Below are 16,903 nucleotides of genomic sequence, written 5' to 3'. Positions count from 1 at the left end.
CAAAACATTGTTTGGCCAAATTGGAAGACTATTTTCACCAGTGCAACAAAATACACATTCTCAAAATAAAAGGACAACTCCCCAACACTCATATAGGAAGTCAGTCAGAAGCACAAAGGTTTCAAAGCTTTTCATATAGAACACAGCTTAATTCTATCCATTTCGTGCCTAAACACTGGTAAAGGACACAAAATAAATGTTCATAAAAAGCTGCATTTACCTCTGAACAAAGTTAACATCTATTCTGTTTTCTGCTTCACTTAAAACTATTTAGGCAGTCTGACCTTTTCTGTTGTTCACGGCCAAACTCAGATGCTTCATCTGCACAGTAAAGCTTTTAATCTCTCAATACTACATCTCCAACTACGTCTCCTCAATCTCTTCCCTGCTTCCAAGACTCGCTGCAACTTAAAGGACCTCCTGAAGTACAGACAATGTCTTTCAGCATAGCACACCTCTACAGATCTATAGATTTATCTAATCATGTTTTCAAAGCATCTAAACTTTTTCCCTGTTCACACCCATGCTAATAATGTGCACAGTTTAACAACGAATTCCATGTAAAATTATCTTTTGCTTTAAATCTGCTGTCTGATCAAGTAAAGGATGTTAAAATAAATTCTTGTACCATGAGAAAGAAAGTATTCCTTATCTATTAACTGATTTTATGTCACCTGATTTTACAACCTTCAGTTGTACCTACCCCCCCAGCCACCTTCCTTAGTAGAGCCCTATTCTTATCTCTTCCTGTATGGAGCCATTGCATAATCCCTTCATATCTCTCAGAATTCCACGTTTTTGTTAAACAAAGACTAGACCTATAAAAAGTATTCAAGCAATGGGTGCACCATGAGTTTACATAGGGTTTTTTTTTTTTTCCTCTGCACTCTAAAAGTTAATAGTGTTTAAACTCACTTTGCCTGTTTGGTTACTCTTGAGCCGACATTTTTTTAAAGAGATCCCATAGAAAGCTTCAAGACCTCTGTCCTGAGTGACAATTTAGAGCCTTTCACCGTGCGTTTATAGTAATTTCTTTTCAGTGTAGGCATTGCTTTGCATTTATTGAGAATGAACTTGGTTTACTGTCTTATTGCATACTTCCTTGCTACCACAAAATCCTTCCAAAGTTTTAGGATGAAACTGTCAGCTCCTGACTCGCTCCTCTTCCCCAGACTGCTTTAAGAACATGCTAAATGGCAGTTTCACAGAGTGCCTCTCAATAACCACTTCCTATTACCAAAGCAGACAGATTTTCTGTCACTGTCTGGTTGCTTTTGTTTCTCCTATTGCTAGGTACTAATTCACAATAAGATCTCCCTTGAAAAACTGCACTGTAACACAATCCAGACAACCTTTGTCTATTTACTAAGAACTTGTCAAGAACCAGGCAGTTCCTGGGTCCTCTTCCTGAAGCCCTTCTGAAAAACTGTGGGCACACAAACTACTACCTACTCTTGTTCTAAATAAAAGGTCAGTTAAGATAGTCACATACCAGACTTACAAGTTGAACAGTTTTGAGTTCCTTCAGAGATACTGCTGAACTTCACTTTCTACTGGCAATTTATTGCTGATTTTACCTCTTTGTTACAAAAATACTTCTTGTGACACTTGAGAGTATTCCTCACAGATTTAAACACGTGAATCCCAGTAAGTTTCTCCATAAAAAGCATTTATGTCCATAATGCTGATTTCCTTTTCGTCTGTGAATTTGTTCTCTTTACTTATCAGTTATCACTTTGACTTCAAGCATACGTCTCTGCTACGTATCATATTCCTACACTGGGCAACAAAACAGAGTCCCATCCAGGAAAATAGACTCAGAAGTTTGCTTAGTAACATAACATAAACAAACCCCTTCAAATATTAAGCACTTCTTCCTTTTACTGGACCTCAAGATACTTTGTCACATTTGAAAAACAGTAAGATGTGGTTTCCATATAATCACCAGCAAATCAATTCTCCTAGACCACCACATTGTCTCAGTGTCTACCTCTACAGCACAGATAACGCTGGCTGCCTTGGGCATCTGCAGACATAATGTTTTCAAATGCCTCTACTACTGCAGCAGTATTCCAAAAGGCAGCATGGGGAAATAAACATGGTTAGTTTTGCTACAACCCACAGAATGGCTTCCTACCACTCCTACTAGAGGCACCTACAGAACATATACACCTGAAGAGCCATGCACTGCCCACAAAAACACCTTTAACTGCAGCTTTTAGATCATATGACTGTATCAGGTGACACATATCAAGATGGTATTGACACAAGGTCCAGTGAGTAAATAACTACAAACCCTGGAGAAGCCAAGCCAGCAGGGACTGCTGAGGCTGATACTACTACTTAAGAAACTACAACTGCATGTGCAGCTCAAACATCTGAAGGAAGGAGCAGTTATTTTTTCATGTCCTGCTTGGTCATCTCTCCCAGAGCTCTAAGGCTAGCAGCATATGCGCCTTGGTCATCAAGCAAAGATCCACAGTTTGTAGAGGTCCAGAAAGCTCATCATCCTAAATTTATGCCATCTAAAGCAAACAAACCAGGTTTTGTGTAGCTATCACAAGACTTGACAAAGTAATTCAGAATCTCACTTTCACTGGCACCACCCAAGAAAACTCTTTAAGCTTTTCTGTGTATGTAAAATATATGGACCTCAAAAAGTGAACCTGGGAATCATCCAACACCACTTCCTGGACAATCCCCTGGTTCACCTGGACAACTTCTATCCTGGGGCAGGCTGTAACTTCACTATTAAGTCCATAAAGCCATGACTTGAGGTTGCATAACTGCTGGCCAGAAGTATATATTTTGTAGACTTGCTGGAAAAACAGGCAGAAAAGGCGGAATGGAGGCTACAAGATTACACGGATATTCCAGCAGGCCACAAAACATTAATTCACACAAAATATCTACTGCTTCACGTGACATAGTTTAAAGCAGTACGCACTTACAGATGTACAGCTAAAGAAAAAAAAATACTAAAACCACACACTAACTAAAAGAGAAGACTGCACCAGCTCTACTTGTTGCTTTCGAGAGGAAACACACGTAAGTAGTGCTGTGGCTTTCCCTCCCCTGATTGATACCTGGGTGTCAATTTTTTAGGATCCTGAGAGACTGCAGAACAACAGGAAACAAACATATTTCCACATACACGCTGCCAAGCCATCCATCGCTCTAGACTCACAGAGCACATTGACAAGCTGTAATAGCAAGACAGGCACAAGGCCTTCTGTCCTCTACGGATACAGAGCTGGCACTCTAGGATGCTGCAGCATAATAAAAGGCAGAAAGAACAAAAAAGGGCTCCAGCAAGCTACAGAATACAACTTATTGGCAAGTATTTATGATTTTCCTATTCAAATAAACAAAGTATGGACAACATGCAGCATAACCGTAGTGTGGCTCTGCCAAGGCAAACAGTTCAAAACCTTACAGGGACTTGGTATATGACCATACACAATTCACTAAAAGGGGGGAGCTAAGGCTATACATCTATAAACAGATGAATAATGAGAGTTGAAACAAAAAGAATACTGAAGAATTAAAAATGCAAAATATAAACAATGTAAACAACTTGGAGCTCAGAAGAATTAAAACACATCTCATTTTGACTATACAATTGGTCTTGAAATGAGACAGCATCCTGAAATTCACACTAAAAACCACATGAAAGATTATGAAAAATCAGGTTCAGGTGAAAACTACAAAGCTATCAGATAGCAAACGGTCATGAAAAATGTAGTTCTACAGACTTCTTTATATTACATAAATGAATTTTATTGCCATAAGATGACTTAAGAGCGAGAGGAGTACCACATTGTCTAGGAACAGCAGACCTGGAGTTTAACTTTAGCTGGCTAAATAGTTTAGAATTTCCTGCAAAGCAGAAAGTCCTGTTCTTCAGGAATAGTTAACATTTTTCACTAGTATGGGCATATGTTTTGTTCTTTGCACATTAACATGAATGACAAAGCAATTTGAAAATGTAGCTATTTCTTTCCTCATTCTGTTTAAAGCAGCCATTTATTCAACAACCATAAGCTCTAGAAAACAGGGGTGACACCTGAAAAGAGTCTACCAGACCAGAGTCTAATGTTTACAATGTCTGGTAGGACTGAACACAGAATTCTTCCACCTCATCAAGGCTGTTTCATCCTTCTCATTTTTAAGACCTTGCAAATTAGAGTAATCTACTATAATGATCAAAGCTTCTGAAAACTCAGATAGCTAACTCGGGTTAGTTTCAATGGTACGGGTGGCTGGTATCTAAGCTCCTTTAAAAGCAAATATTCCAGCTTTTTTTCTTAGTCTCTGATTCTCCTCCCTGTGCCTTTCATTAATTCTTCCCTATAACCAATAAAAAAGGCATTTCTCATCATATAACTAATTCCTGACAAGCTATTCAAAGGGGGGGGGGGGGGGGGGAATTTAATCAAGAAAAAAACCAAATGTGTTAATATCATTTTTTCCCACTTAAATTGTGCTTCTAAATCATGACTTTCTCCCTTTTTATGGTTTTTCACTAGTTAAGCTTGTTGTATTTCAAAGTTAAAGATTTTATTCAACATGCTGTTATGAGAAAAATATTTAAGTACAGAACAACCTTACTGAAAGTCTCTCTTAGAATACAGTCACATTCAAATACGATTGTTTGCCAAACAACCTTTTATATTTACAAGCACCACCTAATATTACCAATCCCACATGTAAAATGCTGAAGTGCTTCAGCAAAGCTATATTCCTTTCTCAGGAATTGCAGCATAAAGACATAAAGGAGTTCTTATCCCTAAGCATGTAATTGAGCTGAGATCCGTTCCTCTGCAAGCTATTTAGAAATGTCAGCTTATCTCTAAAAGAAAAAATAAATACATTAAACCCACTCTTCCTATACATTTATGAAATAAAGAGAAACAAAAAGTTACTGAACTTGTTCAGGACAAATTATCAAGTTATCAGACATGCTTTAAAAGTCCATTATTATTTTGCCTTGAATTCTAGAAACATTAAGACATAAACCCCATCAAAGCTCATGGAATCATTCACAGAAGGGCTCTACTCCTTGGGGAAACTGTCTGAACTTTTAGTTCCAGTAAGATACATACCCAGCTATAACTTTCCTCGTAAACACAACTTGGTTCATCCCAGAAAGCACCCCAACACTGAAGAAGCATACATTTTCAAACAAATCTTTAAGTACACAACTTCAGTTACTCCATCCCAATATTTGCCTAAGTAATCACATTCCTCAAGCAAAATCAGCTTTTGGGAAGTTACATAATTAAAGTCTGACCCAACTCCCAACTGACACCAGTAGACCTCCCCTACTTGCTTCAGAACAACCAAACCAAGCCTCCAGACACAAAAGCAGAAATTGGTCTGGACTACATGAAAGGAGTAACTGTGAAAGCTAAATACAAAATACCGATGGCCTCAACTCCAAACTGCTGTCAGTGGGCTTCACACTCCTACCAGATACCTTTAAAAAAGGAATACTGAAAGTAAAAATAGAAATACACATGGCAAATAGAGATGAAGCTGTGAACAACAGCAGAGATATTGGTACATGGTCTCGTATTATCAATATTTATACAGAAAACAGTAAATATCTACACAAAGAGCACCTATCATCATCAAGAAGGGCAAAGAAGGGCAAAGGCAACACAAAAGAGTTGAGAGAAAAAGCAACCAAACATATGACATTCCAAGTGGAAAAATAATTTCTCCTGAGAAAATGCTATTTAATACAACAGAGAAGTAGGAAGTAAGTAACATCAGAAAACAGGAAAGAAATAAAGGCACCAAAAGGCTTAAAAATACAGTCTGATAAGTCATCACCATTACACTTTGTGTAATACAAAGATGTAGGAAGGCAGGTCGGTCAAGGAAGGAAAAAATGTCCCAAAACAAAAGCTAAAAAAATTGTCTCAGAAGTAGCAACAGTCCAACTTCCAGCTGCATCCAAAAGAACGAAGACATGTAGCACAAGAATAATCAAGAAGCAAGGCATCACGCTGTTCAGAAGCAGAGATACAAGACAGCATCAGAGGATGTCACACCATTCCTCCCGAAGAGATTCGGTTTAAACAGATCCTATGAGGCTAACAAACTGAATGCAGCCCCAAATCTCTCCTCTTTGCTTCCTGTAGCTACAGCCTAACAACAGAAGTCAGTAAGACTAGGTAAGCATTTCTGCAGAACAGTACATACACACCAAACAACTCCTAAGCTGGCTTCAAAAGACACATTGAACTTTCAACCATTGCAAATATTAACCTCAATAACTGCCAAAGAAGAAAACAAGCATATCTTTTTTGTTTTTCCCAAGCTAACAAATCAAGCATTGGAGAGAGAGTTCGCACAACTACACGGCTGCTCAGCGTGACAGACGAGAACAGAACTTCAGATTTCCCGACTGCTGTTTCTATGCTGCAGTCACCACTGACCTAAATTACCTTTGCATTTCTCACTTGATTGTTTCTTAGCTATTTTGATCTGTGAGGTTAACAGGTTATTTTATTTCACGTCCACTTTCCTGCAGAGTTTTAAAAAAATAAGCTACTACTTTGTGACAAAAATCCCACACACCTTTCTTTACCTCGTTTAACGCCAGATGAAAAACAAGACGCCACTCCTTTGCATTCATTAATATAAACTTCACAACACACCAGGTAACTTCAGCTCTGCACTAGGAAGCTCTAATCTTAGATTTTGCCTATAGCATCTCTGCCAAAAAGCAAATAAAGGCTAGCACTACTACTTGTGATATTACCAGATTCACTTGTACTCACCCTAAACAGAGTTACGGTCTCATCATACACTTGCTTATAAACTCCAAAACTCTTATCCAGAGAAGTAACACTGCTACCAAGGCAGATCAGACCCTTTTCCTTGGAGAACAGACGAGTATCCTCTAGGACAAATTAACATCAGTTTCAGTCAGAAGAATTTGCCCTACTGTTAAAAATGGACAAAGAAATCAAGTAACTCATTTCCTGAACTTAGGTATCTTGACAAATCAAAAATAAAAACAAATACACTAAAGAGGCACAAGAGGATTTAATGAATGAGTGTCACCAACTTTCAAAGCACACAAGGGTCTTAGAGCCTCTACACTTTAAAAGGCAACTTTCCAATTCTTAACTGCATTACCCAGTGCAGTCTGTCTGCATGCCTAAGACCAGGAAACTTCAGTTCCTTAGCTGCTGGTCTCAGTCAATTTTAAACTATTACCTGACAAACTTACTGATCTCATTTCAGTTTACAGTGATGTCATTGTAGGCAAAGGAGCTATAAAGGATCAGAACGTTTTCATACCCCTTACTGTCTCACCCGGACACCACGACATTGGTACTGTCCATTCCCATATCGGCTTCAGCAAAAAAAAGATCAGATCAGTGGTCACATGTACAACAACCAAAAAAATCAAAAATATAACAAACAAATAAAAAAAAAAGGAAGAGACTGCTTTTGTTATCATAAGAGAAGGAAACCTGAAAGTCATCTTGCGTGCTGGAGACAGAATTCCTTCACAAGTCAATTACCCTAGACTTACTTTCCCCTTCTCAACTTGCGGGAATTTAAATACCTACTCCCCCTTCTCCCATTGTTGAAGAACTGAAGACATCACGCTGAACCCCTCAGAAAACAAAATACAAAAATCTCTTGCCTTCATTGAGCTTTCAGATACCAGTAAAGTTTCCAAATCCTGTGCCAAAGACCAGAGCACAAGCAGGTTGGCAAAAGAAAGAATTTGGCAATAGAAGGAGACATTAAAATAAACACAAAAAGCATAAGTGTAGTTTAGAGAAGGCAGTGGGAAACAGGCATTCAAAAACCAGCTGTGCACTACCACATAGAAAGGGAACGGGAAAGAGAGAAAAATAAAACTTAACAACAATCTCTGCCATTCTAAATGCAAGATGACAGGGGTACCATGCAGAGGGAAACGCACACATACGTCACTTTAAGCTAGTACAGGCCAAACTCGCGTTCTGGTCATACCCATGAAATATCACCCTTCTACTGCCTGTTCCATTAGCATTTTAAGCATCAGAAACTAAAATACACCACATCGATTACGATATAATAAACATGTAATTTTTCTATTTCCAGACTTCAAAAAACAATGCTTACAATAAAAAGAACTTATAGTTTGCCTTCTAGCACATGAAAGAAAGAAGTGAACTAGACCAACCTCAAAGAATGAATTTGAAGCTGTCTTTACAGATTGACTCTCAAACTCCAGTCAGCCACTAACACAAACCCATACTTACAATCTATCGTAAATGCCTTTGGCCAGAGACCATAGATTTTTCGCTTCCACTAAAATCCATGCAACCATAAGACAACACACAAATGCTGTAAGTATTAGCGCGACGCTAACTGTAACACTCCGAGCAGCTGTGCGGCACCAGCAAGAAAACGCCTAAGAGAGGATGGAAACAAACGTCCAAGATACTTCTTGGACACTACGGGTCTCCAGCACGGACAAAGTCGTCCCATGTTTCGTACTGACGGAACTTCTGCAAGGCTACGCTTCGCACTCCCAAGAAATGCGTGAGACCACCCGAGTCCTGGTAGCAGCGGATGCGAGACAATCATGCCAGCAGCACGCTTACAGATGGTACGAGCCGAAGCACACAAGCAGCACTGCCCTACGCTCGGGGCGGCAGCAGCCCAGCGCAGAAGCCGGGGACAGAGTCCAAAGCGGGCCCGGGAGGAGGCTGGGGGTGCAGGCCGCGGCCGGGAGCCAAACGCAGCCGGTGCGGGCAGGAGGCCCGCAAGAAACGACACGGTCAAAGGCCACGGGAAGGCATCGGGCGGCCTCCGCCGGCAGAAGGGCCCGCGGCACTGTCGTGAGGCCGCAGCACGGCCGCTGAGCTCGGCGGTGGGCACAGGCAGGGAAGGCACGAGGGGAGCCCCGGGCGGTCGGCACCTCGCAGGCCAAGACAGTGGAGGCCCAGCCCGGTCGGCGGCGGGCGGCGAACGCCCGTGATGGGGGCGGGCGGGCAGCGCGCGGCACTCACCGGGCCGGTCCCTGCAGCGGAGGAAGCGGCAGCGGCAGGAGCCAGGCATTCAAAATGGCGGCGGCGCGGCCGCAGAACCGATACTGCAGGCGGAGGGATCCGTGCGCCGGTACGCTCTCCTCAGCCTCCCAGCCTCTACCAATCGCGGGCGAGGGGCGGGGACACGGCGGCCTCGGCGGCGGCGGCGCAGGGGCGGCGTGGCACCGGCGGCACCGGCGGCGGCCAGGCAGAAAAGGCCGGTCCGCACTACTTTTACTGGCGGAGGCACCCCGATACCGGGCGTGCTGGGCCGCTGCGCCTGCACCGTGGCAGTCAGTGATGACGTCACGCGCAGGGCGGGCCCCGCGCGGCGCGCTGCCCCGTGGTGAGGCCGGGCGGGTCGCGCCACCCGCAACCGGAGTTCCGCGAGCGGGGCTGCCCGCAGCCTGCTGCTGTCTCACACGGGCGCGTCCTTCCGACACCGCCCTGACACCCGCGGCTCAGCCGCACGCCTTCCGCGTGGCAGCAGCTCAGCGCAGCGCCCGGTGTAGGAAACGTGTGGGGAGGTCGTTGGGCTGCGCGGGGCGAGGCCGCGCACTGACGGCAGCACCCGGGGATGCTCAAGCGCGTTTCCGCCGCGAGTCTTGCGTCCCGGACGGACGGACGGACGGTGTGCGGCTCACGGGACGAGCCCCGCCAAGCGCTCCGCCGGCGGAGAGCCGGCACGTCCCGCAGCCGGCGTGTGCTGCGGCGGCGGCGCCTTCCCCGGCCGGCAGGGCCCGGCGGCCGCTCGCGGCGCCCCGCGCTCTGGGGACGGCCCCGCGGGGCGGGCGCTGCGCGCGGCTGTTGCCACGGCAACCGTCCTGCGTGACGTCACTCCGAGGCGCAGCGACCGCGCGGCTGGCGCGGCCCTTCCGCCGCGCGGGATGCTGCGTCATCGCCGTGCGCCGCGGGGAGGGGCCGGGGCGGGGGCGGCCGCGGGCGGCGCCGGGGCCGGCGGGGGCTGCGGAGGAGGAGCCGTGCGATGGCGGGTGAGCCGCGGGCGGGGGGCGCCGGGCGGGCCCGCGGGGACGGGGCGCGGCCGGGTTGCCGGGGCTGGGGGAATGAAGCCGGCGGCCGGGATCGGGGCGGCCGCTGTCCCCGGGGCCGGAGGCCCGGAGTAGGGCGAGGGATCGTCGCCTCGCTCGTTCGCGGGGCCGGGGCTTTCCCCTTGCCCCGGCGGCCTGGGGCGGGGGGAGGGGAAACTCCTTCCGCCCCCGGGGCTCTCGGCGTCGGGGCCGGGACTCACGGCTGCCTCTGTTCCCGGCGCAGGTGAGGCGGCGGCCGGCGGCGGGGATCCGGGAGCCGGCGCGGGGCAGCCACTGCGGGTGCCCCCATGAACGAGCGTCGCGGCCGGGGCTGCCGGGACACCGCGGGGCACCATGAGAGCGGGCCACGAGCGGAGCCAGGAGTGCCTCCCGCCAAAGAAGCGCGAACTGCCCGCTGCCAGCACCGGCGCCGAGGCGGCGCAGGCGGGGGGCGCGCAGGCCTCGGGCGAGGGCCCCGAGTGGGCCCGGACGGCAGGGCTGGGTCCCGCGGCGCTGCGCTACGGCCCCGGCGAGGCCGCCGAAGCGGTGGCGGGGCTGACGGTGGACCAGTACGGGATGCTCTACAAAGTGGCGGTACCACCCGCCACCTTCTCTCCTACGGGTCTGCACCCCGTGGTGAATGTGAGCCCCCTGCCCCCTGCCTTCAATGTGACCTCACCAATAATCCAGCACCCGGGGGTGCCCTACCCCCCCATCCACTATGCGCAGATCCCTCCGGCGTCCCTGCAGCTCATCGGCTCGCATTACACAGTGCCCTACGCTGTCCCTCCTGGCTTCCTGCCTAGTCCCCTCCTATCTCCTTCCACCAACCTCAGCACCTCTCATGTCCCCCACTTTGTGCCATATGCCTCTCTCTTCACGGAAGAAGCCGCTCCTTCCCCTCAGACTACCTCTCCTACCCACACTTTCAACAAATCTGCTTCTGCGGTCCCTCCTGGCCAGACGCAGCACCATGCCGGGACACAGCCCTTGGATATTGCTCCAGGCAGAATTCCTGTTTATTATCAGATGTCCCGCCTCCCACCAGGGTACTCAGCCTATGAGACCCCTACAGCAGGTGCAAGCCCAGAGTCTCCTCAGCAAGACAGTCAGCTGAGCTCAGAGGTAGCTGCTGCCAATGGTGGACAGAGACATCTGGAGCATAATGTGGCAAGGAGGACCAGTGAGGCTGTGGACTCTGCCAGCCATAAAGCTGAAGACCCTGTGCCAGGTGCTGCAGTGGGATGTGCGGTTGATGGACAGTTCCTTTCAGGTTACCAGACACTGGGAACAGAGATCTCTGTGCCAGCTCACAGAAGCACCCCAGACACTGATCTGGAGGTTCAGAGGGTGGTGGGGGTGTTGGCATCTCAGGATTATCATATTCTGGCAGCCCAGAGGAAAGATAACCCAAGTCCTTTAAACCTTTGCCATAATATCCCTGATCATCAGAAGGAGTCAAAGGATGCGCTGAGTAACACAGGGGAAAGGGCTGCTGCTGAGAAAAGCCAGTCCAGGAGTCCATACATAACGTCCCCTGAAGAGCCCGTTAGACAGAGACAATTAACCAAAGGAGTGGTGATAGCCAATGGCAAGCCAGTCCTGGTCCCTGCTGGAGATGAGCCCATCAGGTCTTCCACTTCAGAAACCCTGGTGAGGCAGAGCCCGGATGCACAGGCTCAAGGAAGTGTGCTGGAAAAGGACCCGGCCCAGCTGCAGCCACGCAGCTCCTCACACCTGCCCTCTCACTTCATGAAAGGAGCCATCATCCAGCTGGCTACAGGGGAGCTGAAGCGGGTGGAGGACCTGCAGACCCAGGACTTTGTTCGCAGCGCGGAGGTGAGCGGGGGCCTGAAGATTGACTCCAGCACCGTGGTGGATATTCAGGAAAGCCAGTGGCCTGGGCTTGTCACGCTACATTTTGTGGTTGGGGAGCAACAAAGTAAAGTGAGCATTGATGTGCCCCCAGAGCATCCCTTCTTTGTGTATGGCCAGGGCTGGTCCTCCTGTAGCCCGGGGCGGACTGCTCAGCTCTTTGCTTTGCCCTGTCACAGGCTGCAAGTGGGTGATGTCTGCATATCAATCAGTTTACAGAGCGTGAATGGCAACTCCGCTTCTCAGGCTAACCACCCTCTCACAGACCAGTTGATAGCTGCCAGGGAGAGACCTGAAAGAAGAGCTCAGGGGTCCAGAGAGCTGTCTGAGAGAGCTGCTGAAAGGAAGAGCCACACAGATAGGGAGAGTGCAGCCCAGAGCTCTCATGCAGAACCCTCTCAGCCTGAGACTGGCAATCAGTACAGCTGGACAGCCCCAGGCTTCCAAAGATACAGCACGCAGGCAGAGGAGCCTCGGCCCTCCCTGCTCCGTCCCTCTTTCATTCCCCAGGAGGTCAAGCTGTCCATTGAAGGGCGTTCTAATGCAGGGAAGTGACCCTTTTGGGGCATGAGCTCGGGCATCCCCTGTAGGTGAGCCTCACCATCCTGTGGAGAAGTTGCACAGACTTTGTGACAGGTTCACCAGCAAGGCTGCTTTCTGCCCTGCAGGACTGGATCTACTCCAGTTCAGTGGCTGACCAGTTCCTCTTGGGGAATCAAGGGGGCTCCAGTGCCTCAGGGAGCAGCAACAGGCTGGCTGGAGTAGAGAACAGGGATGTGCTCGTGAGCTTGTGATCAGAGCATTCCAGAGGCTGGGGCTTTCTCATGTCTCTCTGAATGGTGGATTCCCTGCAGGGCAGGGTCCAAGCATTCAGGATAGGTGAGAAGATGAGGAGGGCAGACATGGCTTAAGGTAGCAGATAAAATTGCTGAAGATTTTATTCCTCCTTTCTCATGACAGGGAGAGATGGGTCTCCACTGGAGTTGAGGGGGCTCTACTCCCAGTATTCCTTTTCTTCACACATGCACTTTAAAAGGACCGTTCACCAATGGAGCTCTTGAGGGCAGGAGGGAGATGCTCTGGTGGTTCTGTTTAATGTCTCTTCCACTGAATCCAACCGCTCTTTCTTCTTGCAAAGAATGTACAGATTTGAGTGAATGACAGAAATTCAAGAGGAAGGACCAAAAGGATGGGTTTGGGTGTAGGCGAACAGGGAACTTGAGCACTTGGGATGGGACACAACTTGGGACGGGAGATGGTAGTTTCCTGCCATAAAATACATTTAATTAATTGCCACCAAATCCAGTCTTTCTTCCCACATTAATAACTAAAAACAAAAATATCTCTTGGGCTTACAGCTTTTGCAGAGGCTCGGCCTATGGATGAATGGCGTTGGGTTTGGGGGTTGGGCTGTTTAAAGCTGGAGTGGAATATGCTCAGCATTCTCTAGGCAAGGATGGAAACACAGCTTGCTGCTTGTTCTTTTTTTTTTTTTCTGTGAGAAGACCAAGACTATTTTGTAATTAAATCAGGAGAAAACTTCCCAGATGGCTAACTCTTCCCTGCAGGCAGTTTCCTGAGAAAGCTGTAGACAAGAGATGACTGTGCATGTGCAGGCAAGGTGCAAAGTACATTTCTATGATTAACATAGGGACTCTACAAATACCAGGGCACCACAGGGCATTTGGGGTGGTTTTGTGTTAGTTTTTCCGAAGCATCGCTTTGGAGTTGCTCTGTAGAACAACGCGGTAAAATCAAGAGTGTTCGTTTTCATGGTGAGATTTGATACAAATATATATGAATACCTCGTTATGGTAATGACACTCCACTCAAGTGAAGACTCCCGCAGTTACACTAATTTGCCCTCTCTGATGGTGTGTTATGACACCAGCTCTAACTGCTTAGCTAGAATAAAACACAGTCGCTGTTACGTTGAGGATAAGGGTCTCCACTGAGTTAACATGAAGTACTCCCTGCGTTAAGGTGCCCGTCGCTCTGCCAAGACCAGGCCTTTGGGAGGGTTTCTCTGCAGCATGCAGGTCCCTGCCAGAGTCCCGGTTCTGCTCCTGATGTTCACATACTGCTTTCCCTCTCCTTTCTCTCATCTCCCTGAGGTTTCTGTCAGGCCATTCTGTGGGGCACTGCCTTCTCCCTGCGTGGCTCGTGTTGACACCTCTCCTTAGCGCGCTGTGCTTTGGTCAGCTTGCAGTAGTGGTGCCTCAGGGCAGTTCTGCACGCTCTCCAGGAATGTGCCCTGTAATTTGTTGGCTTTGGTTGGCTGTGTGATGGAGGAGTGCTCTGCCTGGGTGTCAGGCAAATGAGAGAGTCTCCAGAGTGTCCCTTCCATCCAGGCCGTCAGTCCGTTCTAGCACCTTGCTAGCTATTTCTGTTGCCTTTGCACCAGGACAGTTTCTTGTCAGGCCTTAGGTAAGATATGTGCTACCACACCTTCAGTGTTTGTGCCTCACAGGGGATTCTCTAGCACGAGGATGCTGCCTGTGTCATGTGTAGCTTTCCCTGAACAACACACTGCTTCTGATGGCATCAGCTGCGTTTGCAATGTGTGAAGTCATGGCGATGTTGTCCTGTGGAGGTTCTGCCTCCTTGGCCGCAGCAGCTGTGGGAACAGATGCTGCTTCCGTGGCACCATTTTCAGTGAAATGTGCTGTCTGGGCCCAGATGCCTGAGCCCATAACCTTGTGTTTCACAGTTGCTGTTCATCAGACTCTCCTACGCCAAGACCTTGATTATTGTTGGTTAGTACTTAATGCTCAGGATATCCAGTGTCTGTGGCTGAAGGCAGAGGGCAGAGGAGCCTAGGTTCTCTTGCCTGTTCTTTGCATGATGCATGCAGAGGAATTCAGAGCTGTGGCAGGCAGCTAAGAAAGGGATCTTGCATGCGTATGGCATGTGAATGACAGGCTGGTTGCACACATAGAAGGAACGTCTGAGCAGCTGAAGGGTGCAGAGCCCTTCCTGTGCAGCTCTGAACGCAGAAGTCTGTCTTTTACAGAGTGGGTTTGGAAAGGCTGCCTTATCTCATGTGTGTTACTGTAATAGTCCCAGATCTCAGCCACTCTGGACAGTGGCCTGAAAGGGCAGGCACTGCTTGTGTGAGGCAGGATGCCGTGTGGCTGAACCAGCTCTGTGCTGTAGGCAGCTGAAAGGCTGTGAAGGTGCTCACTCTGCTCTCTGGCTGCTGGCCTGGACTTTGGAGAGCTGCACATTTGTTGAGTGTGGCTCTGAGCTCTGTGGAACAGGCCAGGGGGAATTTGACCTTGGTGCTTCTATCCAGATTCTCTCAGTCTCACTCTTCTGTACGTTTCAGCTCTTTTGTGGAAGCAGCGTTTTGGGGCACATCTCATGGCGGGGCATTGAGATGAAGAATCTGGGCATCTGGCTGCTTGCCCCAGAGGCAGCCCTCTATCCTTTCCTAGCAGGACTCTTAATCACTGGAATCTGTTCTTACTGGGTTGAGCTGTGTTGCTCAGCACCCGTGGTGGTGGCTGTGCTGAGCATCGAGGCTCTCCTGAGATACGGAGTGTGTGAGAGGATCTGCTGTAGGCAGAGGCTGCGAGTGAGCCCACGGAAGAGGCTTTCATTTCTTAGGTTTACAGGGAAAGGAGGAGATAAAGCCAGGAAGACATTGTGGAATGAGATGGTTATCTGGGCTTTTCTGCTGGCAGAGATGTGACAGGCTTCTTGGAGAAATACACTGTTTTCCTGCTGCTATTGTGACAGGAGGGAGGGCTGTGGGCTGTCCTACTCAGAGGAGGAAGCGGCGGCAGCCTCCTGGGCCTCGGTCTTACCCAGCTCACACTCTGTGGCAAGAGTCTGTTGGATGCAATAATGAGTGTCTGTAGCCATCTGTCCCATCTCGTGAAACATTCCTTGGGTCAGCTGCCCGCAGAGGCCAGGCTGGCTCTCAGCTGTGCATACACTGTCGCTCCAGGAACGTGAGACTCGCTCCACGAAACGAGTGCTCGTCACTACCCGACTATGCAGAGGAAGCTCTGTCTGGAGAAGAGGAGAGTTGCAGAGGCCACTCTGTCTCCCCTTCCCAGCAGCTGCGCAAGTATAATGCACTTTTCACGTTAAGTGTCCCCGTCTCCCCTGTCCCCACCTTACACTTGAAGCCACTTTCCCCCATAGAGAACTAACAATCTGTCGCTCAGAAAATATTGTAGAAGAAACTACAGCAGCTTGAGTATCCCAAATGCTAGTTCCTGCCCACAGCAGTACATGTGCCTTTCCCTAGCGTCACTCACAACTGCTCTTTGTCTTTCAGGCTGTCCTAGGGCCTGAAACTTTGCAGAAGCTGCTAAGATGGCTACGAATGCACATTCTGTACAGAGTTTGGCCCAGGGTGTGTTCCATGTATGGCTTAAAATGCTGATGGTCAAGGCCCTTCCACGGTGTTCACATCTGTCTATGGAGGACAGGACTTGCCCCTATCCTTCTAGGCTGCTGTCTCCCGCCCTGCCACTGCACCCGAGCCGTTTCCCGCGCTCCCGGCACGGCGGTGCCAGGGAGGCTGTGCCCAGGTGACGCAGCGAGGCGGGTGCTGGGGGGCACTGGGCATCGGGGGCATCGGCCGGGCTGCCCTGAGGCAAGGAGGTCTTTGTAGATAAGTGCTGGTCCCTCAACTATAATCCCAGTTATGTAATGGCTGTATTAACATGTAACCGACTGCATTGTATCTAAAGCCTTAGAACTAGTCAGGTGCTCCCCTCCGACCTTGTTCCTGCCCCTCTCCTCCCACCTGATCTTTAACAAAGCATTAATAATTCTACGGATAATCTCTATTTTGTTGTGCTTTTTTTGTAACTGTTTAAAATAAATCAATTTGTACTGTATATTTGTACTTTTGGTGAGATCCTTTTCCCTGTTTTACCATTTTAAGTCTGTACTTGGCTACACACAGATTGTATTTTTATTGTTAATGCTCTTATG

At 48.5% G+C, this 16,903-nt stretch overlaps 2 protein-coding genes across 3 annotated transcripts in view; one reads left to right on the top strand and one right to left on the bottom strand.

The window, feature by feature from the left end:
* The window catches only part of AP1G1 (adaptor related protein complex 1 subunit gamma 1), a 39,520-nt gene extending 30,173 nt beyond the window's left edge, over positions 1-9,347 (bottom strand). Inside the window, exon 1 of the mRNA XM_062007121.1 lies at positions 9,030-9,347. The gene's annotated coding sequence lies outside the window, so the exon portion shown is untranslated. The remainder of the gene's footprint in view (positions 1-9,029) is intronic.
* A 648-nt stretch (positions 9,348-9,995) lies between these two features.
* ATXN1L (ataxin 1 like) lies at positions 9,996-16,806 on the top strand. Of its 2 annotated transcripts, XM_062007846.1 has the most exons (3): positions 9,996-10,039; positions 10,320-12,022; positions 16,239-16,806. In XM_062007846.1, the coding sequence occupies exons 2-3, from the start codon at positions 10,430-10,432 to the stop codon at positions 16,344-16,346; spliced, it is 1,701 nt and encodes a 566-aa protein (XP_061863830.1). In that variant the 5' UTR covers positions 9,996-10,039; positions 10,320-10,429; the 3' UTR covers positions 16,347-16,806. The 2 variants fall into 2 exon arrangements, with proteins under 2 accessions (XP_061863830.1, XP_061863829.1); XM_062007845.1 differs by having other exon boundaries at positions 10,320-16,326.
* Positions 16,807-16,903: the final 97 nt, after the last annotated feature.

Source organism: Colius striatus, chromosome 14, assembly GCF_028858725.1.
Source record: "Colius striatus isolate bColStr4 chromosome 14, bColStr4.1.hap1, whole genome shotgun sequence".
In the NCBI taxonomy this organism is placed as follows: domain Eukaryota; kingdom Metazoa; phylum Chordata; class Aves; order Coliiformes; family Coliidae; genus Colius; species Colius striatus.
This window is presented reverse-complemented; position numbering and strand designations above follow the sequence as displayed.